The following is a 26,377-nucleotide window of genomic DNA, read 5'->3' as shown; positions in this document are numbered from 1 at the left end:
ACTCTGCCTCTGTTGACTGTGGGCTCCTGACAAATGCCATGTTTCCTTAATTGCTACTTAATTGCCATAATATGGAAGGCGTCTTGATGAAGACTGAACTGCAAGATGGCTGAAGTAAATGTTTGTGCTGCTAAAAATGACTGAATGTATAGTAGTTGCTTTTTTTATTATTTTACGTTTTAATTTAATTTTACTGTATTTTTTATTATTTTGCATGTTTATATTTCATTGCGTTATCATGTTATTAGGCATGAAAATAACACTATACTGTAAAATACAGATCATGATAAGTATTTTATAGCCAACATTGCTCACTCTAACCTGCTCTGCTGATTAGAAATATTTATTGTATCTGGAAAAGCAACTTCTATCTGCCAAGAAAAGTGAATGACACACATAAAAGCCACTGTGCAACTGTTTCTCAAAAATGTAGGGCAGTATATGGGTAAAATAGTTTTCAGCATAAATTTTCTTTCAGTCATAACTACAAAAGAAATCATAAAAATGCACTCCAGTACATTTTCAGCATAGCAGTATTCTCTATATTGTGTGGTTTTTCATCGGGTTCCATTTGTCAGTGTACATAAAAGTGTTGTTTGAACTTCTTTGCATGGTCATGACTAGGCCTACAAGGAATCTGTGCACAAAGAACTGACAGGGATTTGCAACATTTCAAGTGTATCAAAACCTATCATCAACGTTATCCTATAACTTAACACCTAAATGCGTTATATAGGACAAATTTGATGATTGAGAACATTCCACAAAATCAGAAGGAAATGTAGGAAGCAATATGCAGATCCTTGTCATGGCCTATCTGTAATGGATGCTTAGTCATGCAACACAGTAACCGCACAGCCAATCATGTCATCCTTTATTGTGCACAAATGTTTTTGCTTAAATCCATATATAAATATCAGTGGAGCCTTTGATCAACTGGCTTACCAATTGGCTCTTAAAAAAAGTACTGGAGCATGGTGACCTTTTCTTCTGCATGGAGTGCTTGATACAGTGCTGACAGTTCTTTCTGCTCCTACTGTGCTCAGAGGCACTGGTGATAATTAAAACATTATGATTTGTGCTTGCAGGCATTTTATTGGCCCTGAAATATAAAGGTTATACAAAAGCAATCCTTTAACAGTAATACTTTTCTTGTGTTTTATGAATGTACAGTATATTCCTTATACTGTAATTCTTCTTTAGAATTGTATGACCGTATAAAAGTTTGGAGTTGGAAAGACTATTTTCCCCACCAACGCTACACTATTTTGTTTAAAATACGGTAAAAACAAAATTAATGTTCTTAAATATTAATATTTAAATTATTTTTTTAAATTATTATTTACACAGTTAAAATGAAATTAATTCCAGCGTTTGCTTTTATTTTTTAATCATTAATAATAATTTAACTCTTACTTTTTTTAAAATAAATAAATGCATTCAGAACCTACAGAACCTATTACAGAATGTGGGTTCACAAAATAAAACTTGGTGCAGGCTATTGCTAAATATTTTAACTAATTTAGCTTAAACTAGATTTTTGGAGCAATTTTATTTGCTAATTTACGTTGATCAAATAAAGGAGAAGAACATTATAATCAGACAAATTGTGTGTTAATTTTTATTAACTTCATAGGTTATAAGGTGATCCAGAATGCTTAGCATTAGCAGCATAACTTGGTCAAACATAGCAATTTTGTAGGTGTAACAGATTTCACATTTATACCATAAGTACAGTTTATCATGTAGTTATAGTTCTTACTGAACGGTAATTTTTCTACATACACATTGGTAAGGTCAGCAATGGCTCTTAATTTTATTCACACATCTCTTTGAGGGCAGAGCAGTGTCCTTAGTACTTTCCATATGAAAGGCCCTTAATTGAAACTAGCATTCATCTCAAGTATTCATCAGAGCCAAAGCATAAAACCTCATCCTATTCTCTTTCAGGCCACTGCTAAGCAACAACCTACAGAGGATTTATTTTTTTTAATGCTAGAAGGGTTTTGGTGAAAGAGGCTTGCATATTGTTGCTTTGAGGGGGTCTGTTTTCCTTTCTGTGAAGGTTTAGGTGATAGAGGTGAAAAAGCTATGTTTATATCACTGTGATCCTCAGACTTTTAGTTTCTTTTGGGACTTAAAGTGTCAGAAGGGCTTTTGGTGAACAACAGGGAATGAGTAGGAAGTAGAGATGGACATGGCAAACCATGCGGATAACCGACATTCCAGGCGAGAAAACAGTATCGGTGTTGTACAAAGGTTCCTGTGTTGCTCCTGCTTCCAGACGGGCGAGAACGACCGCTTGGAGTACAATCAGGAAAAGCCACAGAATCCCAAGGCTGTTGTGGATGAAGAGAACGTCCATATTGTTGTTGAAGATTTGGGAATAGACAACCCAGGATTTAGCCTTTCTGATGTTGAGCACAAAGGTCTACTTCAACAGATCACCATAGGCCGTTCTGCCAGTTCTGTGTCCATGTGCCAAAGAGCAGTTCTGAAGAAGAAACTCGCACCACTTTCCTCTTTACCGCTTCAGTCTAGAGCGATCCAAAACAGTGAGGACGACTGTACTGTTGACTCTCTTCTGTATGGTTCTGGCAGCAGTAATGCTGGAGATGGTTGTCTTCTCACTCCTCCGGTCATTAACCTCATACCTCCAACACCTTCTGATGTAATAGATGATGACCAGTTCTTTGACATAAACTCAGAAGAAGAGAGTCTACAGCAAACATCAGGCAGCGAAGGAGTGGATAGTATTGGCAGTGCTGCTATGGGAGAGCAAAAGAGAGCGAGGAAGATGTAGACCAAGACTTGGGGTCTGAAGTTAATTGTAAGACAAAAGATGAAGAACACCCACAGGTGAAGTCTCCAGAAAAGAAACAGCCAAAAGAAGAGCATAGACAAGTCTACAATCCATTTCCTGCATAGCAACTTTCATGTACCTCTTCTTCCTGAATACCCACGAAAACGTAAGAGGCTTCAGCAATTTGATGAGGCCATTGGCACATTTAAACATGATTGGAGAGTAATTTTGCTTTAATCATGATCAGATCTGAAATAGTCACTTTTGTGTTTGCATTGTCAGGAAGCCTTAATACTGGAATCAGTTTGCTGCAGTTCACTGAACATAATCTGGGTGAGTCTCCTTTGATTTGTGATCTTCACTGTAGTCTTTGTGGCCTGGAAACTATGCTAGTATTTGAGAACCTATGCACATTTTTTAATAAATACTATACCATACATAGTGATTCTTTATTTATTACTATGAACAGTCAGTATTTTATTAGTCTATTTTGCATGTTTAACTGTTGTTTCCAACAAAACAGAGAACAAAGTGTGATAGATTGTAGTAGACTCATGTCTTATATGGTTTTTATGAATATTGTACAAATAAGTGAGACATGCTTATTGTAGTTTTCCCATGCTCTGAAAGGTCTATACATTAACCTTCAGAAAATGTTAACTGTCAGTGTTGAGAGGTCATATAAAATATATATATTTAAAATTTGATGTCTTTAATACTCATGGAACACTAAGGTACATTGTATTTGTGGTATGTGTTGTATTATTAGAGAGAGAAGGAATAAAACATTTTGAGAATTTAACCTAATAACAGAAAATTTATGGGGCACATACATCTACAAGTATTTCAAGGTTAATAGGTAACAATTATATAACCTTTGATATCACAGTTTTTTTGTGTTTTTTTGATGAGGCAGATATCTAAGACAGACTGATTTGTTTATCAACTGCATATTTTTTCTGAAATGCTGAAGACTCTCGTGACTCTCATGATTCATTTTTTAACGATTTCACTCATGTCCTCATTCAGGTGTGGTTTTCAATGGAAAGGGCAGAGGGTGTGGGTGGACATGCAACTGTGCAGGTCTCGTCATGCACAAAGATGCAAAGATGCAAAGATATTTAGACCCTTTCGTGAAGTGAGCTGTGTTCCTTACTGAAAGTTGAAGGTGTTTATTGTTTGGTCTAGAGAAACAACACCCACTGAAACGCCATTCTGTATTCAAAGAGCATCTTTTGTAGATATTTATCCCAACATTCCCCAGCGTGAGGCCATATGACCTGTTCCCAAGCATTGTATTCCAGTAAGAGGCCTTCACACAGTTGTTCCTCAATTCTTGAAGAAGTTGCCACAGATCTTCTATGAATGAGTCTTTCTCAATGTTTTTTTTCTGTTGTTGTTTTACTAGACCATTGATGCACCATATGCTGACAACACAGGTGTGTTTTTATGGTGCAGCCTAAATCGATTAACATTTGAATGTGTTTCTTCATAATTCACTCTGCTGAAAGTTCAGCGAGTTTGGTTCAGAGGAAACTGTATTCTCTGGTGCTGTGTTTCACACTGGTCCAGAGTACAGTGGGAGCCCTGTGGAAACAGCTGGCAGGGGCGGAAAGACCTAGATACTTCCCACGATCCCAAAGGCCTCTCTCACTCTGATCCTCCAAATATCTGTACCTCTACCTCCCTCAGCCACGCGATTTTCCATTAATCCATTTTGCAATTTACTGGCTGTTTGCAGGCAGTAGAATGTGTTGGACTGCAGCATATATGCGTTTTTTTTCTCCTGCAGCAAGATCTCGTTGTTGGTTCCCTTGGATCTTGACCTGTGTTAAGTCCTTGGCTTTACTGAGTTTTCCCTGCAGTCTGGGGACAGTCTCTGGACATATCCTCTTCCTGTTCACTGTCTAGAACGACCAGAGGCTGTCAGAGGGCCGACTGCACCTCGCAGACCGTGTGAAGTGGCCCAGTTTCTATAAAGCCTCCTGTCCTTTGCTGGATCATTTTGGCTCCGTCTGGGAACTAAACAAGCTAGGACAATGTTTTTTTTTTCATAATTACAATTTCAATAGATGTAGTTGATAGAGCTTAACTTAAGTGCAAGTTTTGCAGGAAAAAAAAATCTTGTTTGGACAGTTTCACACAATTAGTCTAGGAAGTTGATCCAATTCTGAATGCCAGTTTAAAGGTCAAATTAATCTCACAATTTAACTTCACTAGAAGGAAGTCACTCTCCTTTCTTCTTGCTTGACAGGTCATATTTATTTTCATTTTAAAAGTATAAAATGATTACATCTTAGTTAAATGAATACATTTTCATTGCGGTCAAAACATTTATTTTGCTGATTTTTCAGTGTAAGTGTAACTCTTGTACATGCATGACATGTATTTAGCATTTAGCATGCTGCTGCTAGCTAATATTTAACTGTAAGAGATTCAGTTGATGTTGATATGTCTAAGTTTATTGGGCTTTGTCTAATTCAGTTTTACATGGTAAATTTATGTTAAGAAAACTAATTTCCCACCACTGTCCACAATTGAATTAAATTCAGCCAAATAATTCTTATTGCCACAGTCAGTCCTATTTGCCTGCCTCAACAACCATCACAGCATTATTATTTTTGGAAAGCCAGCAGTAAATGTAATTAAAAACAAAGGATCATGGCTGAATGGTAAATGACTGAACATACAGTAGTCAACATTTGAAGTGAATCAAAGTTGTCCAAAGTTAACTACCATAAATAAATCTTAAAATGCTTCAGTGAACAGATACATATGATTAACTAATCTTATATGAAGGATATTAAGTTGCAGTCTATTCAGTTGTATGTGTTTTGGGCATAATGTAGATAATGAATGATTGCAGAAAAACAACATGCAAATGGTAATTTGAAAATGTTATGCAAATGATGCACTGGTAAAAGGAGCAGAAAGGTGCAGAAGACTGGTATTAGTGAACAGTGGCATGAACTGATCGCATATTTATATCTCAGCAGAACAAATTTTACATATTGCTTCTCTAGCATCATATTTTTGTTATGAAGAAGTGCATTCACACTCCTGACCTGTGTACCCGCGTAAAGCAATAGTGAAAAAAATGGAAATTCTGTGCCTTTTTTACAGGTCAGAGAGTTCATTGGATGGGGTCTTATGTGATGCTTTAGGTCCTGTTCACACACTGTTTGTGGCAAATGTCTGATATGGGAGGGAGTGAGCTTCCAATAATTCTCTCAGCTGTTTTACAAGGCATTGCAGGGCCTTATGGTCTGAATCATTGCAATTTCCAAACCATGTTGTTAGGATGCTTACAATTGTTTCTCTGTAGAATGTGGTGAGAAAGGGTGGGGGGATGTTTGCCCTCCTCAGTCACCGCACAAAGAGATGCTGCTGTGCTTTTTTGGCTAGTGAGGTGGTACAAGTGATGTGCAGATCCAGAAACGTCTCCATCCTGACTGTCTCTACAGAAGACCCATTGATGTGCTATGGGAGGTGGTCATTGCAGTGTCAGTTTGTTTTGTCAACATTTCGTGACAAATTGTTGTTTGCACAGCAGTCTACTATATGCTCCATTCTGTGTGATGACTCATCGTTGTCACTGATGAGGCCCACCGCTGCGATGTCATCCTCGAACTTGATGATGCGGTTTGTACTGTGTTTGGCAGCACAGTCGTGAGTCATTAAGGTCAACAACAGCCTCGTGGGGTTCCAGTGCTCAGCATGATGGTGCCAGACCAGTTCTCAAATGTCTGACGTCTCCCAGTAAGGAAATCCAGATATAGAGAGAAGTGTTATTGTTGTGCAAGATCAGTTTATCTGTGAAGTTTCAAGATTGTGTTGGTTGTGTAGAATTTGTATTGTAATCTATAGGCCCAAAAAAACAAATCTCTATGATATACCATTCCACTTAATATTTAACTATTGAATTGATATAAGCCATTAATATTCCTTAGGCAATGTACAGTTTAAATCTGGCACTGATGACAAACACATACTGTTCCCTGTTATGCAGAAACAACATGGATCCTAGAGTGGACTTTTGACAGGACTTAAGACCGTCATTTCAGTGTGTCAATTCCCAGCACTTGTTTGTTTTTCCTGCTTTTTTTTTATGAAGGAAAGGGAGGGGGTTTGGAAAGCAGTGCGGTTATGGGAATGTTAGAATGTCTGCTGTCTGTGGGAAAACATAGCATGTCACTGGTCACTAAAGTATGCCACTGGCCAGACTGTCCCTGACTTGTCCTTTTTTACTGACAGCCTAGTTTTGCAACAGTGTGGTTTGCTGTGTGTTGGCATAGATTTACAGAGTGTGCAGACAAGGCTCAGGATAAATTAGTGATGACTGATGCTACAGAGCCAGTATAAAAACAATCATAGTGAAAGAAAACACTTTCATTCCTTCCTCAACATTATTAGCTCAAGTATTAGCACTAGCATACAGAGATTAAGTAGCTGTTTCCGGCTGACATTATTAATTTGACGTAAATTCCAACCAAGCTTTCAAGTGTGTACCACAGAGCACGATACACCAAATATGGAGCTTGGAATTGTCCAGACTTAAGTTTGGGACCAGTGTTTCCCATGTTAGCTTGAAGTTCTACTTGTTTTGTTTCCCAGAGATGGACTCAATGACCCAGACAGAGTTAGGGCTTCTCCGGATCCAAAAGTTCTTTCCCATCCGCTCCGAGGGCATCTACTAAATGTGCTGACATCTTAGTGATGTGTTGTTTTACTCATTTAGATGACTTGAGCAACAAGGATGCCAGCAGCCATGAGTTGCTAAAGGAAGAGTTGAGGCTCCTACCGCTAAGCAGTAAGATAAGCATGTTAACACACCGAAAGGTAAAACACACTTAGCATTACAAATGGTACCTGTTTAATATAACCCATTAACGTAATGTAGATTTCATACAAAATATATCATTTAAAAGGGTTTTACATAAATGCTTTTGTTTGTCATCCTGTCACAGAAACCAGCCACTAGGTCCTGTAGTTTGGGCGATACAGTGACAAGAAGTCATACCTTTCACGCCACATGTCAAGGAAGAGATGAAATCCTTGTAGATGAGGAATCTCCACGTCAAAGGAGGATAACTGTTGGTAAAGATGATTGATGTGACCATATATTGTGACCCATTGCCTGAATTATAAAAGATGTGCAGAAGCTTCCCACTAGACATTTTAACTAGTGTAACTAGAAAGGCTTTCTTGACTAAATAACTTAACCAGTACCAGACTTTGCTAGGAAATGTGATTCTAAGATGGTCCACCAGCTAGGCCTTTTTTTTTCCTCTTTCCAGCATCATACATTCCTCAGACCATGGACCATACTGGAAAAAGTGCAGTGAAGGTAAGGTTATTTTTAAAGTGTAAGATTGTGAAAAATATTCTCTTTTTAATTTATGTTTCAGATTCTCAAGCAGTTTTAGCTTTTGATGATAATGCAGTTTTGTTCATTCACATTATGTAAGATGCCTAAGAGCATGTCTCTGATTTTTGGATTGAGTCACGTCAGTAAACATAGCAGGCTTTTATCCCTGCATAATTTAGAATTTACACTTATTTTTACAACCACACTGACCTTCTAAAATGTCAAAGTCAGTAAAATAGCATAGGCAGTGTAAAACTATAGCCATTTAGTAAAAGTATGTGCAGTTTCACATTTGAAAGTTGAAAATACTCATAGTCAGAGCACCCATGGCTATAGGGTATAAACAAGTACACTCATGTAGAAGTTTTCATAGGAACACAGAAAATTCTCCATGGTTAAAAAAAACTCAACGTCTTTTAAAATGGAATGTCCTAAATTGATATTTTTTATGTGGACACGTCTTTCATTGTATTTATTCTCTGTGAAAATGTTCAAAAACAAAGTTATATGTATATATGCATGCATGTTGAGAACTTCCTTTGTATGTGTTTGTCTGTATCTGTCTGTATTTAGTGGGATTCTAATGGGTACAGAGCCAAAACGTTAGCAGAGCTGAACACGGAGGAGGTTTGCCAGTGGTTTAGCAATATTGGTCTACAGAAATGCCTGCCCTTCATTAGAGGTAAAGTACAGTTTGCACATTTGTTTTTGTCATATTCCCACCCTTTTTAAATGTTTAAATTCGCCAAACATTCAAAGAGACAAATGCATAACCGCAAACCAATAACTGTTCAGATTATGGATTACTTACTCATTTGCACTTTTAAGTTATTGCATCAACTTGAAATGTGTTTCCATGCATCAACTTAAAGAGAGAGGAAAAGCAGTATTTACTAGCTAATACAACACCATAGAGACTTTTACCAGGCCTAGCTAATGATTTGCAAGGCCTATTTGTAACACATTCAAACCAATAAAGAGCCATTTTAGAGACCCATTAGTGTTATTTATCATAAGCAACAGTTTGAAGAGATCTTAATAATAATGTTGTGGCTTCGGGTGGATCAAACCTTACAGAGGCAGAATTCAGTGGATCTCACATTGCTTCTATTGATCTCAACACCCTTGAAATCCTTCAAGTGTCTGATCTGGAGGAGAAAGAGAGGCTGCTGTCTGCCATTTACCTTGAGTTACACCCACCAAACTCCACCACCCAAAGACTCGACTCCCTCCTTGGTACAATAATACAACCATGAACTGTTTTAATCCACATCTAATTACTTGGTCCGCAAACGTCTGGTACCCAACTTGTTTTCTTTCCCCCAAAAGAAAGGTTTGGTCCACATAATGTTGAGAAATTCACAGCAGCTTTGGTGTCCATGACCAAGTCAAAATCTTCTCCTCAAGTTAGCAGCATCAACATAAACCGTTGCTCATTCAGATTCAGGTAAATCTCCTTTTGCATACAATGTAAAACACGGCATAATCACAAATCATTACCAAAATTACATTTTCATAACTTTTAAATAGTATTTACAGGTTGATCTGAATATGTACCCTGCTCTCTCTTACAGACAGAAAGAGCAAAATGGTAAATTTCAGAACAACTCACATCTCATTGAAATCACAGTGAATGGTAAGATCCTGTCCATGTGATTTTTTTGTTCCATATAACATTTCAGCATATCATATTTAAAATGAATTAAAAAGTTTTAATAATCCCTATGTCTGTCTGTTATTTTGATTTAGTGTCAGATCGAACAGTCCATTTAAGGACACCCAAAGAGACAAGTGTGGGAAAAGTGGTGGAGTCCTGTTTGAGGATGCTGGGAATTAATGAAGACAAAGATCACTTCAATCTAAAAAGCAGTGAAGGTTTTGTATAAAAAAGAGCAAAAAGGAGTAAAGTATCTACAGTGCTGCACAAACTGTAGGCCCCTCCTGATTTTTGCATGTTTGTCACACTTTAATGTTTCAGATCGTCAAGCAAATTTAAACTGTAATCAAAGATAGCGTGCATGCATTTTTAAATGCAGATTTTTATTATGAAAGAAAAACAAAACTCAGAACCACATGGGCCTGTGTAAAAAAGTGTAATGCAAACACACACATACACAAAAAAAAACCTAGGAGAGTATGTATTAAAAATTAATCAAATCAATCTGACTTACGGTCAATTTATTGTATTATTTTTAAAGCTTTTTCATTTGTCTTCTTTGGAAAAGACCAGCCATTTAGTCTTGCGTTTGGAGAAAATCATATATGGCTTGTGGCTTGTAAGTGCTCTGGAATTTACACAGTGAATTTACTTTTACATACCGTCTCTATTTTTCCACGTTTTTCAGATGAGTTCTCCCCTGAGCAGCAGATTGGAGACTTGCCTGGCTCAGAGACGAGACTAATGGAGCTTTACTTATATAGGAAGGTAGACAGAATTGCACGAGTATTTCAATGTAGTAAAAAAGAAACAAACATAGCCATCTAAGAAAATAAATTTAATTTAAACTTTTGCCTCTCAAAACTTGTAGGAAACAGCGGAAGTGGGTCCTCATTCATCTGATAACAACATTATTTGTACCACTGACAATATTCAGAGTAAAAATCTGCTAAACAGCACTGGGAAGATTCAGGAGCTAAATCAACAGGTGGCCTCCCTCCAAAATGTTATCATACAGGTAAATACATCCTATACAGTTCCCTGGTTGTCACACAGGAACTGTATAAGGTTTTTTTTATTGAAATTTCAATTATACAAAACCTTATTTTCTCTAGTAATGGATTTCTTGTTGGTATTTAATGCAAAACCCTATTAAATAGGAAGAATTGTGCATTTTGCCATAAAACCTAAAAAGAAAAGAAAAGAATTGTGTCTACTTTTAGAGCATGTCATCACAGGGTCTGTGTCTGTTCAATGAACTGCATCTGTTTTTCCTGGGTGGTGAAAATGTTTAATAGCTTTTTTGTAGCTGAAATTTAGAGGCATGCTCTTACGCGGAATTAGACCTGCAAAAATAAACCTACCCTAAGGGAAATAAGGGCACAACTAACTCTGTTTTCCACTATTGCTTTTACTTGATCTGTGTCTGTATGATAACCAGGTTCAGGAGCTTTACCATGGTCTGGTAGCCTTCTGTTCAGAGCTGAAGAAGATGGAGGGGGAGATGGATGCAGTGCAAACAGACAGCTTTGAAGTAAAGAGACTTCTCAGTGAGGCCCAGGATAATCTGCAAAGGAAAAGACAGAGCCTTCAAACGCTCAGGGACAATCTTAACACTGCACCAGTCCAGAAAAATAAGTAAGTATATGCTCTTACAATATAATAGAATAAATCAGAATATAATGTTCTGGATGTTAATGCAGAGCTTCTGGGTAATTATATAGGATTATCACAGGGATCAGGAAGAGGGATAGGAACTGTTCATTAATGCATTGCTCTTTATGGATAATGATGTGTTCCGCCTTCCAGAAGGAGCGGCTGGAAGAACTGATGATCAGAGCTGGTTTTGGATGCCTTTAGTGTAATTTACTTGCAGAGAGTGTGCAGTACATCCTGTGATTTTTGATGCTCTGTTTACAGTTTATTTTTCTGTGGCGTCAGTACTGAAGGTCATTTGGATGAGGGTAATGGGTAGTCCACAGATTTGTCCTAATTTCCTGAAGTGCTGAGAAAGCTGTTCCCCAGTCCACCTTATGATTGGACACATCATGCCGATGTTTAATGTAATTTCTTAACAACTTCACAGTCCTAAAAGTTTTTAAAGAAATAGTAGTTTTGTCAAAATTTACTCAACGTTATGATGTTTCATAATGTAATTTTTTTAGTAGTTTGTTTTTAAGAACCAGCCTTGTCATACGAAAATAGTTACCTTTGCAAAATGGGAATCTGTACCTGTTTAATTTATGAGGTGTGCAAATAAAGAGAGGGTGTTTAAGGAAAAAGCCGGTGTGGGTCTCACCCAGTAGTTTCCTGCTTTTTCTCAGCATTACGGCCTTTGATTTATTCTGACATCTTTTTGAGCTGAATAGATTGAAAGCAGGAATGGATAAGGGTGTGAGAAAATACCACCATGAATCAATATGTCCAAGTCCTCATTAATTACCTGATAAGCCACTTAAGTTGAAGGCTTATTGTTTTTTGTTACGTTATGTCCTTCAAGTGCTTGGCCATTTCCCCAGCAAAAATGCAAACAAATCTTTCAAGTTTCAGGGTTTTGGATAACATTAATCTAAGATATTTGGGTCTGAGAACATGAGAGGTTTAGACCGCTTACATTTATTTAAGATCAAGCCGCAGAATAATAAAAAAGCCTAATCTTTGATATAAAGTGACAGAACATTGGAAGTCTGTACAGATGAGCTTCCTAATCCAAGACAAAGCTTACATGAATAGTTCTCTAAAAATAAAAATTCAGTCATAATTTACTTCCATGTCGTTCCAAACCCATACTTCTTTCTGTTTTCTAAATGTAAGAGGTTAATTTTTAGGAGAATATTGAAAACTCTTTTGTATGTAAAGAGGGACTTTCAAGGTCCAAATAATAAATAATGTATCATAAAATTGGTCCATATAACTTGTGCTCTATATTCCAAGTCTTTTGAAGCCATACAGTAGCTTTGTGTAAAGAACAGACCAAGTCATTTTGGGGATAAAAATTCTCAGAATTTACATTTTAAGATGAATTCTTTTAGTGCATATTCCTTTAAGAGAGCTCAAGGGAGTTTGTTTATTCCTCAGGCCATCGGAGGTCCGGCTTCTGGAGAAGATGAGGCTAAACTGCCAGGTGTTTAAAGACGAGATCACACTAGTCCACCTCAATCGACAAGTGACCCACCTACGTGAAGTTCTGGAGAAGATGCAGGCCAAGGTGAGACTAGAACCCCCGATCTAGTTTCTCAAGGTTTTCAGAGTTTTCTGGTGCAGTATGAAATGATATAGTGCTGACATGTGAACGCAGGCCAGTAGTTATTATTTTAGACCACATTTTAATGAGGCTGAACATATGGTACTAATGTGAGCATTACAGTCTTGGCTTTTCCCAATATGCAAGCACTTTGTTGGACATACAAAAACATTTGGGGAAAAATGAACACAGTTAATCGACATGAAGTCCTGAAACTTTTCTCGTAATATGTGAGTTACCTCTTTCAACCTCTTTAAACAAATCTTCATGGGAAGCAAATTAATTGTCATTTTGTAAGGGTAGTCACCGCAACAGTGAGTCATTGGCACCATCGCCACTCGTTTTTCAAAAGCCAGGATGACACGAAATGCTAGTGTAAAACTATCCGTGTCGTGACCATACCTGTGATTCTTTCCCACCTCTGTGCTCTTAAAGCGGCTCTTTCATCTCATCAGTAGAGACCTAACGAGGTGCCATGAAAGGACACATGCCGACCGGGGCTTTGCAAGAAAAGAGCGTGTCACGTTGCCGCCCTCAGGCCACAGTTTTTAGGTGCTGAGTTGGTGGGAAAGAAGCAGTGGTGCTAATGTTTATCATATGACCTAATCAGGGGAAAGGCGCAGGTCAGGACACAGAGCAGTCTGGGAACTAATGCAAGCCTAGGCCTTAATAAGGAGCAGGCTGCCATTTATTTTCCCTAGATTATCTGACAATAAGGAAATATTTCATCATCGCCTCTAATCTCTGCGATCCGTCGCGACTGCAGTGCATCAGAAAAGAAAGGAAGTGGGTGGGTAGGAGTTGTTAGAATAGAGCAAAAAGTAACAAGGCTGCAAATGTGGGGTTGCAAACTGAAATACAGGGATTTAGGGGAAAACCCTTCTAAATAATATGGCCCTAACCTTTTCTAATCTTCTTTGTTTTATTTCAATTGCAATGCACTTAATTTCCCTTCAGGCCAGAGATGCAGTCGTGGTTGCACTCTCGGATTAGGTTTCACTATTCTCATGGGAAAGGTGGTTGAGATACAGTGATTGCGGCCAAGCACGAGAGCTCCCAGAAGTTGGGCTCACTTTGATTGTTCCCTCGTCCCGATGTCTTGGCGGTCACCGTGTTGAGCTGCACTGGCGGCTAAGAGGCCCAGTGGCTAATAGTTGTGGCAGCGTTTGGCTCTCTTATAGATTTATAGTCCATCTTGAGGTTGCCATTTTACTGCATGCAACACTACACTCCTGGGCCCCTGCGAATCCGTTATTGTAACTGACAGTGCCTCACTTATATCATTAATACCAGCCGCTTTTCTAACCGAGTCCGGAAGCCTTTCTCATGCGAAACACAATCCTACAATCCAGGGCTTGGCACGGCTTCCTCTCCCATCTCATAAGAGTTAGGGGATTTCTGAAGGTGTGCCCGTTTCTCAACTGATTGTTCTTTGCGCAGCACCTCCCAATCCTCTACGGTTTAAAAGACACTTGCCAAGTTATATTCTGTGTTTCCATTGTTCAACTTGCTCTTGTTTCTGTTTGCTCTGTGGACAGTATTTATTCACCCTCACCTCTCTTCATCACCAGGTTAGGATGACATTATGAGCAAATGAAAGTTGACCAAAATGATTAATTCTTAAGTACCTGCCCTTATGCTGCTTCTCTTAAATAATTGAGCGAGGCCCAAGCTATGCAGCCTGCCCTAGGGAATCCAAACAGTTTGGTGATAAGGGCTCCTAAGCATTTCTGCAGGGGGGTTTCCTGTGTGAGCGAGCCGTCTGGTGCCCCTGTCTGGGGAGAGGCTCAGTAGCCTTGGCCGCAGGGCTTTCACACGCTAGGAGACTCCAGCCCTCACCTCGGCTTTCTGCTGCATGGTCAGAGAAACCTGATCACTCTGCATCTATCTTTTCACTCATTTCCTGTATTCAGTCTCTGTCTCAGCTATTGGTTTGGGGGTGTGGGTTTATGTGATCCTACATGTTTACCAGTGATGGGCTTATTAGTCATCATGAGTCATGACACGTTTTAGCCCCTCTGGTGACCTGTTTTACAGCTCATTTTGTATATACATTTATACTGTATTTTAAATATATTAAATTCGACCTGTTTTATACCTTATAAGAATTAGATGTCTGGTAGACTTTAAAACAAATTTTTGAAGTTTTGTAAGAAATGAAAAATCTTCTACTTCAAAATTTCACCTTAAATTCAGTGTGTTTTTTTTTTCCATTTTTTTGTGTAATTGTTTGCAAAATTTCTGTCTGGAATTTTTTTCAATTCATGGAACTCCTTCTTTACGGAGTTAGTATGTGTGACGACAACTTAATTTAAATCCTGCTTACTCCACAAATAATAAAGACCATTTTTCTGCAGCAGTCAGACGATGGGGCTGTCAGCTTTAACACTTTACACTTATAAAAGTTTTTCAAGGACAGATGCTTTGGCTTTCCACTTCTGTTACTATAAAATCAGAGCGGTGTCTCATTGAGATGAGCCGCCAGCTATTCACTGTTTTTGATGCTTGTTCAACAGTTTTTTTTCGTTCTTTTCCTGAAGGAGAAAGCAGAGAGGAAGAGCCCTACTCTGACTCAGCTGGTCTCTTTGCAGTCTCCTGTCATGCTGGTGGCCACCCAAGTGAAAGCAGACCCAGATGGTCATTACGGTTTCTCTGCACACTGGGTAGAGGGCCAGGGTCTGATTGTGGTACACAGTGAGGGTGCTAATCTCTGCATGAATGACAGGTAATTGTCAGCCCAATTGGTTTAAAAAACATCTTTTAATAAATGTGTGAATCTATATTATTAATCTTGTTTTCAAACTTTTCTTTACCTGCACCAAAATGTTACAGAAACCTTTAAAAGAATGATACACCCAAAAATGTTTTCATCTATTCTTTCCACCAACCGTAACCTTTGGGTCATAGTCTTAAAAACAACTCAAATGTGAAAGAATGTGAGATCAAAGAGGTCATTTCAGTGCAGTAGATGTTTTGATGAATTAAGCTTCTAATTGGCCTTTCATAAAACATGCCAAGCGTCGTCCCAAATTTTCCAGCCTTTAAGAGCAGAGAGGATCACAGAGGTTCCATCAGCTCTTGTGTTTTTTCCCCTGTTGCTATGGAAATTTGTAGGAGACAGGGAGCATAACAGGAAAACACTGAAATGTAAAACTTGGACGACTACTCTCAAGGAACAGATAAAAACATGAATAATACATGGCCATTCAGTTTGAATATTCCATTTGTGATCTAGGTTTTTTTTACAGAATGCATATATACATGCAAACATATGTACATACACAGTAAATATTGGATGTGGAACAAAAGGAGGGAGGGGCAAAACATAAGAATAACAAAAAGTAAAAAGTCAGAATTTTATGCAATGGCTCAGACCAGTCTACTCATCTCAACTCAGTTGAGCATGTATTTCACTTGCTGAAGACAAAACTAAAAGCCGAAAAACCCACAAACAAACAACAACTAATATCAGACCTGGAAAAGCATCACAATGGAGTAAATACATGCAGTATATGTCCATGAGTTCCAGCCTTAAAAGCAGTCATTACCTGCAAAGGATTCTTAGCAAATTATTAAAAACAAATATTTTATTTGTAATTATGTTTATTTGTGCAGTTAAATTGAACCCCTGAAAAAAGGTTGGCTTCTAATCGTTTTGCATTATATTTTAATTTATATTTTTACATTGTATTATGTTTCTATCAAGATGGCAAACTGTCAAGATGTGGATTTTGTGTACTCCCAATATCAAAAACCTAGACTAGACTTTTACCTAGACTTATACCTAGACTTTTGTTAAGGACTTCTAATTTGGTAAAAAGTGGTTGTACCCAGTGGTACCCAGTGATCCCTTTGTAAAGTAGGTACATAGCACCTGCTAGCACTGCTTTCAGCTTTTTTGTTCTGAGAATGTGGGTGTCTGTTTCAGGCTTGTGGAGGTAAACGGAGTTAACGTCTTGGGGAGTAGTGAGGATGAGCTGAAGCTGATGCTTAAGACACACAGTGCTCACATCGTTGTTCTTCGCCAGCTGGCCCAAGAACTTCCACAAGAAGAACCATCTGCCCCCACTTCAGACAAACTTCAGCTCTGAGGATCACCAGGACATACAAATGCTACAGAAACACCAAGCAATGTAAACCAACTAAAGATTGTCAACATTAACATTTTGGAGGAACTGGAGGAACACACTCAGGCACACCTGTCCCATCTTGTGTTTTATATCACTTATTACCTTAATGACGTTTGTCATGAAAGGAAGAGAGGGTATATGTTTACCCTGTATTACAGTCTCAGTATCCTTTCAGAGCAATTTTTGGGTGGATATGACTTCATGTTTTCGGGTTGATACAAATGTTATAGCCATAGTCTCAGTTAATGGGTGGGTCAGTCAAAAACTGCTCATAAAAATGGCAATTGCATGGGAATAAAAAGGCATTTTAAATTCTAAATTGCATTAAACCATGAAGGTCAAATTGACAAAATAAATCAATGTCATAGCTTTCACTTTGTACACTTTTTGAAAAACCAGCTGTTGTGAAATAGGAGGCAAGGAAACTTCCTGCAAGACTTACATTAATGGAAATACAAATATTAAAGCTGAACTTATTTTAAATGGGTAACTATTTATTACCATGACAGTGCCTCATGTCAAAGACTGACTCAAGGACCGTCATGAAGTGACGAGTGAAAATATCTGTATTTACTGTATATGAATTTGTGATCACACTTTATTTCAAGGTCCAATTCTCGCTATTAACAAACCATCAACTTTGACTTTGCCTTAATAAACTCCTGATTTACTGATTATTAGTAGATAGTAAGGTTTAGTTAAATTTAGTTATTGGGTGGATTGAAGAGGTAGAATGTACATGTTGAGCACATCCTGATTGTGTTTAAACCCAGGAACAACATTTTAATCAAAACATTTAGCCTTGACAATACCCCACACCTAAACCTAACTTTACCCATGAGTAATTTCTAAAATCAGAGGACATTATAGAGAAATGATTCTGATATGCATGCACTAAACACTGCTTGTATAAGCCTAAACTTCACAAAAACTATAAATTGGTTCTTCAAATCTGATTGGTTAATCACAATGTTGTTACATGGATGTTGACAAGATGTCGATTCAGGAACATGTTGCAAAATCCAAAATGTAGAATATGATGAGTATGTACTAAAGACAACCAATATGTTAATAACTAGCATGCTAATAAGCAACTAGTTAATAGTGAGAATTGGTCCTTATACTAAGGTGTTACTAAATTTGTAATATATGCGCTTCATAAAGAGGACTGCTAAAATGTTTTACAATATGTGAAAACATGCGCGCGTATAAATTATTATACGTTTTCCCACTTCTTGCTTGTGTTCATGTGCGAAGTGTTCTGTTAGAAAGGACTCTGTCTTTTAGTTACATACCCTCACCTGACACATTTTTGTAGTGTTTCTAATAGATTTCGCCAAAAATCTGTGTTAAAGGAGAGCTACACCCACACACACACTAAAGTGTGACAGATGTGCTGGTTTAGCCCCACATCTTGATGCCTCTGTGGACCTCGTGTATCCGGTCTTGTGGTCGAACCTTGTGGGTTTCATTGTAAGCCTATTAATAAGAGACCGGGCATTCTAGCTGGCATGTGGGACCCGCAAATGGAGGGAGATGACCTGACCCATGACCTCTTGACCTTTGTGGTGGAATTATGTGGTCATGTGAATCTAACTGTGGGAGTTGAAGAAAGTCTTGAGGAAAAGAATCATGCTATTTCTGACGTAATGGAAGTCAATTACACTTTGTGTAAGTATGTTCAAGTACAGTGCATGATTCATTTGCCATTGTTCAGATTGTGTTCACAATGTTTTTCTCACAGGCAACAGAAATGTACAGAACGTCGCATGAACACTAATCTAAGGTACAACTAATACATTCATCAAAACCGCCACATCTGTCATCAAACAAATAGGTCTTTGGTGAATCGGCCCATGGGAAGTATAAAACAATCAACAGGAAGTGTCCATCCAAAGCTAACACGATAAAGATAAAATACGATTTAGCTGCACAAACTGTTCACACAAGGGAGGGCAATCCAAACACACTTTCATAAACAGTGCTCCTGGCAAGGAAAGAAAGACATTGTGGGATTCTCAGTAGCCTACGCCCTTCCCCACCCTCTCCAGTCATGACATGTCTCCTAAAAATGCTCTTTCTTTATTTTCTTGATAAAGAAAAACAACCAATGCACCAAAATAAAAACAAGCATAAGAATAATGAAGAGAAGATTGATTTATAGTACAAAAACCATAGTTGCATAAGAGTCAAAAATGCAAGAAAATGAAATACAAAAGTGTTTTTTTTTCTCCTTGCTTTCTCTTACAACAAAACAAATCTGATAACAAACCCACCTTGATACTCTCTTGTGTGTAATTCATTAAGTAAATACTGCAGTATATGCAAATACTTAATCATTATTGTGCTGAGTGTCAGTACTGTTGAACTAAAAGATGAAAATATGTTATTGTATACGTTTACAATAATAATACTGTTTATTGTTGGTTCATGTTAGCTCGGGGTTATTAAATAATATTATCTATTAATAGTGAATATATAAATAAATATTAAAATTAACATTGACTACAATTAACAAATGCTATTGACTTTTTTTCATTATTTATTCATGCTAACTGATGCAGTCAAATGAAACCTTGTTGGTTTTTAATATTTATTTATTAAATGTGTTTCATTTTATTTATTCATTTTTTATTTAAATAAGTGTTTAAGTGTTCTGCTAATGGTGCCGTTTCTCATTTTTCTTACACCGCAGTTTTTGAAATGCGTCCAGACCTGTCATCTTTGTATGAAAGACCCGAGGATGCCACAGCATGAATATTCCCATCATCACAGCAGGATTTCTCCAGCGCACCGACTGTCAGACATAGCTGCTAAAGTTTATGGAGCAGAAACATTTGCCACATGCAGACGTATAGCGCATTTCTGAGGGATCGCCTTCCCTCTGGCCAAAAACCTCCATATATGCATTCTGTTAGGATCTAAAGCCAGTAAAAATAGTTTGGCCTCTTTTAGAGGGAGAAAAGTTTCGCTTAACAAACAGAGGGGGTAGCTCTGCATTTCGGAGTTGTTTTTTTGGGGGGTGTTGAAGCAAAGTGAGGGTGGCTGTGGCTTTTCGGGGCTTTCTGGCAGGCTGTACTTTAACTTAACAGCCTGTGCAATATGTCTAGAGGACACCGACTGTGTATGTGTGTGTGTGCGCATACTGCATTCAAAGAATATATCAGCTCAGTCTACAGGGCTGCTGACGTATCGTTTAACATGGACACGTTTATGCTTGTAATGTATACGATGTGTATTGTTAGTGTCAGTTGATATTTAAATATAAACCCAGAGCATTTCGACCTTATGCTGTGTGTACAGAGTTAAACAGCTGCGGCCAATCGATCCAAGTACACACAATTTAGCCGTCTATCCTTTCACTCCCTCTTTACATCCGAATGAGTCATTCAAGGCAAGGACATTTAGATATCTGCCAAGTTCCATAATGACCTGCAGTGACAATCTTGTCTCCATTTACTCTAAACATCACTGGATAGACTCAGGACTATCGCCCAAAATGGGCCACTAAAGATGATGGAAAGGAGTCGGTTATTAACACCATATGCTGTTTTAGCATATATGCATTTTTGGACGGTACTTACAGCAGGAAGATGTTCTAGTTGCGCACTCTTGCATTGCGCTTGTTGGCTGACCCTCGAATCGTACAGTAACACCCCTGGGCGTCTGTTCTGTTTTAGCATTGTAGATATTACCAACTCCAGCTCTCCAGATAAGCAGAAGCAGACATCTGTCTCGCCCTCTCTCTCTCTGAACTTAGCACTTCCAGGTTCATCTCTCTCCCATCTGCCCCCCATAACACGAGCCCCACTCCTGCCCACCCGACATTTAAAGAGCTCCTGGCATTTGTTTGAAGTTAGTGTAGGCATTAGCTCTGGTTTCCTGCTTCAAATCCCTATGTAGACCCAATAAAGGTCTGTAGCTTGAAAATTTACTAAAGTAGATTACTGTCTGTACAGAAATGTAATACAAACAAACTTGGCATTTACTGGCTATTATGAGGAAATTTCTGGCACCCAGTGACCTTCTCCCTCATGACGCTTTACAGATAGTCTGAGTTAGACGGGAACTTCTTGTAATCCCTACCAAGCAATATTAGTTTTACTACTTAATCAACAGCTGCCCAGTTACACAGATTTGCACTTTATATTAAATATTGCATATAAGTAATGTTGCATGAGTAAGAATGGTTGACATTGAGACTGCTTTCATAAACAGTCCAAGGGACATTAACCATCATGTCTTCGAACAACACATAGTGGCATTATTTAATACATCAGTGTTTTTGAATAAATTGGTTGTATGGATAATTAAATTACATAAATACTGTGTTTCCTGAATGATTAAGTGCTGTTGAATGAATTAATGACTCATAAAGATTGGGCCTGTCCCAATACCCACACTTGTGTTTTTTGCACTTGAATGCTTGTCCACTAACATTTTCCGTATTTGACCCGAGTGTTCAAGTGGCCGTGAAGCCCACAAGTGTGGGTAGAACTTTTGATTACTCAGTAGAACACAATTAGACAAATAAGCTTTATTTGCACATTTTGATTTTCAAATTTTGTACTTTAAAGTAAACTAAATATTTTCAGTAGTCTTTACATAACAGGCAATTTAATTGTGGTGCATCTAATGAAGCGATAAAAGCAGTTTTGCAATTTTTTTTTTTCAAATGCACAAACAAATTCTACAACACTTTACAATTTATTACCAAATTATGTATAATGTTTTACATATACTGAAAGGTTTCCTCAAACTTTAATGCTTTTGTTGCACAAGTTCCTGAAATCATGTGATAGGATATGCTTAGCCTTAAATACTGCTCCATACTGCAGATGTATTACAGAACGTGTACAATAAATGCACTAAGCATTGGCAGTTTTCAGAGTCTTGCACACTTTCTGTCATGCAAGACACCGGTGTTACCAACTAATCTGAGGGGAAGTTGCTAAAGGAAGGTCAATCTGTTGCTAAAAGACATTGTGATGTCATTGCATGATTACGTTAATACGTAATAACTGTGCAAAATTGGGTCACAATATCAAAGCTAAGCAAGTCAAGTCAAGTGGCTTTTTATTGTCATTTCAACTACATATAGCTGAGCAGTACATAGTGAAATGAGACAACGTTTCTCCTGGACCTGCTGCTACATGAAGTCACAAAAAGTAGAAAAAAGTAGATTTGAGATTATTTATATTTGTTCGTAAAATTATATAAATGCAAAGGATAAGATTAAAATATAAATAAAATTTTTTAACAACATTAAATTTTTGAACATTATTGTTTTTTATTAGCTAGTAAACTAGTAAAGCTACACTAAACAATTATAGTTTTAATCAGTGTATTAGTAGTTAGTTACTATGCTGCACCCTAAGAAGATTCTTTAAAAATAGGGCATAATCTACTATGTTAATATAAAATTATTGCTTTTTACCTCCACTTTAAATGATGCATTGTATTTTGTGTTTTTGGGTTACATGGTTACAGTGAATAACAGATATGTCTTGGAAAATTACTATAACCTTTTCAGTTTTTCTAGATATTTTTCTTACCGTGTACAAACTGATCAACAATTGCATGTACAAGCTAACAAGGTGTATCATAAATGAACAATTATATTGTAATTCTTAGTATTAAACCATACAATTGCAAAAAGTTGGCAACACTGGTGCAAATGCTCTCAAGTGGACAATACCGCGAGTGTAAGTGAGTTGGGTCCACTGTCATTTGTCTCATTACTGTACAGTTAATTTTTAATGAATTGTGCATAATTCAGTGACTCATTCATGAGGACTGCGAATTGTTTCCTTACTGAAGAAATGAATGTGTCCAAACTAATTAATCCACTGAAACCACCAGCGACTCATGGGTGTGATGCAAATACTGAAAAGTCCCAGCGTAACGAATATTAATAATTTGACTACTATACACATTCACATTATTGGTTCCTGTGTAACAAATGCCATGTATTCATGCACATTTTAAAAGTCACCTTCGATAAAAGCTTCTACTGAATGATTAAATGTAAATGGAAGATGCACATGTATCCCTGACTGCATGTCTCAGTACAGCAGAATGGAGCTGAAAGGAGCTGGTTTGTCTTTGACATCTGGGTTGATTGATTTGAACCGCATACTTGGTGAGACAGGGAGTATGCTTATTGTCAGGGTCAGAGCCAAAGTTTTTCTGTTAGTGAGGAGTTTTCGGCACGTAAATCTGGCCTCTCTGGGACCGTCTGGCTGGCAGGCAGGAGCTCGGTTCAATCTGCGAGGACTGCACATGCTCTTCAAACACGTGGAGACGGGCCAAGGGCCGAAATCAACCCCAAGCTCGCATTTTGGCGTGTGGTCGGGAAGATGGTTCGTAATAAAGAATAAATCAGGAGTAACATGCCGTGGGCTGCGAAAGAGCTATTAAAAAGGGAGGCGATGAGGAAAGATGGACAGTTTGAATTGAAAATGCCTAAACTAGTTCTGACAGGTAGCCTATAGGTTTCTCAGCACCTGTGGGAAGGTGATGCCATCGAAATAGTTAAACCAGTTGGGGTCATCCAGCAGTGAAATTTTCAATGGAAATTCTCACCTGACAGACTATTAGCAAAATGTTCAAAGAGTCAGTCTGCTTTTAGCACACCTCTATCAAGCGTGAGTATAACAATACGAATGTAAAGTAGTCATAGGTGCCATGCCTATTCCAACCCCCTTTAAATTAAGCCATTATTATGTATTAAAAATATATAATTAATTAACAGTGCCACAAATTTGTTACCTTTTGGTTAATTTTGTAATTTTGAAGCCAAAATATGTGGCGCATGTGATTTGTGTGGAACCAAAAAGTGTTTGTTTGGTTGTATGTGGATGGTTGAGGAATACGGCCAAAAGTTTACCCCTAAAATCAGTGTCAAAAATCATTTGTATGTTTTTCTACATGTGATAACGTCCTGCTTCCCATGTATACATAACATACCGCTTTAAGAGACACCCCTGAACAGAATCATTACAATACACTTCCACATTGCAGTAAATGAGTCAGAGATGGATCCGTTTAAATTTGCGAATGGATCAGTCACATGACGAGACAGCAGGAAGGTCAAACACGCTTTCAAAATTAGGGCCAAAGGTTTCATGAAAGGGGCTTGGTGAAATAAGTAGGGGAAATCCTCAAGGCTTCCGATTTCATTTCCCATGCATTTACAAAAGAGGTTCTCCATTCAAACTAGTAAATCTCACACTACAAGGAGGACGTAGACACTTGAGAAAGTCCCTTAGGATGTTTATATCTTGACCTCACAGTGATTAGCGGTTTGCCCCATGACTTCTCTTCTGACTTCCAAACAACAACTTCAGGAGTCTGAGATACTGTAGAGAGTTTAACAAAATATCTACTGCCATCTTCCTGTGAAAAAGATACTGCATCAATGTTATTGCTATTTAATTTTGTAAAAACATTACATTGTATAAACTAATCTATAGAGTAGTTTTCAAATAAGATGAGATTGCAAATACATTTTGTGATGATCTCTGCAGTTAGAAGAGTTTTTCTAAAAAAGAAAGAAAGAAAGAAAGAAATGAAGATCAAAGGCTTTTCAAGCCTCTGGTGATCTTTGGCTCCTGGATTTGCTGGTGTTGGGTTTTCTTACATAATAAAAAAATTCTTCCACACTCTAAACAAGCAGTTCATTTATAAACACTGTACAATTACTGGCACCGACTATACCACTGAAACTGGGAGAGAGGCAGATTGGGTAAGGAGGAGGGAGAGAGTAGACCAAAAACGAGCAAAGTGCTAAAGAACTGAGCGGTGTGAAGTCAGAACTGCAGGGGCACACTTGAAAGAAAGTCTATTCTGATGAGACATAAAATGCCTAGTAAATCTTAGCCTGGTCAGAGCAACCACAGTTTTATGTTCACACACATTTTAGGACTGTTTTAGCTTTTTGTCATAATTATTTGGTAATTATTTGGAATGTTATTATAATCGGTTTAAAAACTGTTAACTCATAGCCTATAGGATATAATTCCACAGATGGTCTACATGCCATGAGAAAGACAAAGTATTGTTTATAGCTTATTTTTTGTTCCCTTTGTACCCCCAAGCTACAATGCTAACCATTGAATCTTGTACATACCTTTCAGTTTGAATATGGAAAGCTAAACACCAGCTTCATGTGGTGTTTCTTCATGCAGTGCTATTTCTCCTTTTTCTGTAGATTTTATTGCAGACATGCAATTAATTTGTAATATATATATATATATATATATATATATATATATATATATATATATATATATATATATATATATATATATATATATAAAACAAACAGAAAGAACAACGTAGCGATACTTTCTTATGTTTACCACCAGGAGGCAGTACTGAACTTAATAAATCTGTAAACATTTAAAAGAACACACAGGTAAACACACTACACTTAATTTTACAGAGGACTTTTAAGTGAATCACAACAATTACAGGCCTCACGTGTAGGAAAATATGTTCTCTAGACGTGGTTTTAGATTTAGAGAAAAACAAATAATAATTACTCCAGCTATCATATGCTGGTTAGGTACTGTATGTTTTGGAAGCTGGATTGAGCTGATTTAAACTGGTCCTTGCTGGTTTATGCTAGTCTTTTGCTGGTTTAATCTGAGACCAACATCCCAGCTTCAAAACATAACCAGCACATGTTGTTTTTTTCTAGAGGGGGAGGATCAGTGGAAAGACAATAGCCTACAAAGAAATCTCAGCTGTTTTTATATTTTCCTGTAACATACATTTATAACATTAAAATGTATAAGCGCTCTAACTTTAAATAAAAATCTATCAATCTATCCGTCTGTCACTTGAAACATTTTTATCTTGGAAAGTTATTTGCAGCTACTTTTTGAGAAAATTTGAATTAAAAATTAAGTTAACTATATATATATATTTATTTTATATGAATCAATTCAGTATTGGTTGGTACTTAAATTCCTTTTCTTTTTTTTCTCAACACATTATAAACTTACTTGATCTTATTAAACTCAGAGATCATATGAATAAGTCGTCAAGAGGATTGTCTTTGTCCTTTGTTTTGTAGTTTAACAAACAACTGTTTCTTTTTACTTTTTAAATGGGCAATTGATTGGCAGCAGCAACCTTGACAAGATCAACTTCCTCTATGAACCAGACA

General features: G+C 37.5%; 1 protein-coding gene across 1 annotated transcript; it reads left to right on the top strand.

The window, feature by feature from the left end:
• Nucleotides 1–2,191: 2,191 nt before the first annotated feature.
• Nucleotides 2,192–17,163, top strand: LOC122356824. The gene is made up of 16 exons (XM_043255896.1): nucleotides 2,192–2,753; nucleotides 3,086–3,136; nucleotides 7,542–7,642; nucleotides 7,771–7,900; nucleotides 8,101–8,150; nucleotides 8,745–8,853; nucleotides 9,249–9,407; nucleotides 9,501–9,618; nucleotides 9,746–9,807; nucleotides 9,921–10,046; nucleotides 10,517–10,596; nucleotides 10,700–10,846; nucleotides 11,270–11,466; nucleotides 12,907–13,036; nucleotides 15,613–15,797; nucleotides 17,001–17,163. Exons 1-16 carry the CDS (start codon nucleotides 2,192–2,194, stop codon nucleotides 17,161–17,163), a joined length of 2,370 nt encoding a protein of 789 aa, XP_043111831.1.
• The last annotated feature ends 9,214 nt before the right edge of the window (nucleotides 17,164–26,377 follow it).

This window comes from Puntigrus tetrazona, chromosome 13, assembly GCF_018831695.1.
Source record: "Puntigrus tetrazona isolate hp1 chromosome 13, ASM1883169v1, whole genome shotgun sequence".
NCBI classification, from domain to species: Eukaryota; Metazoa; Chordata; class Actinopteri; order Cypriniformes; family Cyprinidae; genus Puntigrus; species Puntigrus tetrazona.
Note: the sequence above shows the minus strand (reverse complement) of the source record. Positions and strands in the feature narration are given on the sequence as shown.

Excerpts from the sequence above, each read along its gene's own strand:
- LOC122356824 (XM_043255896.1), top strand. The coding sequence starts at position 2,192 with ATGGACATGGCAAACCATGCGGATAACCGACATTCCAGGCGAGAAAAC. Across the intron at positions 9,808-9,920 it reads CATTGAAATCACAGTGAATG|TGTCAGATCGAACAGTCCAT; the intron begins GTAAGATCCTGT and ends ATTTTGATTTAG. Across the intron at positions 13,037-15,612 it reads TGGAGAAGATGCAGGCCAAG|GAGAAAGCAGAGAGGAAGAG; the intron begins GTGAGACTAGAA and ends CTTTTCCTGAAG.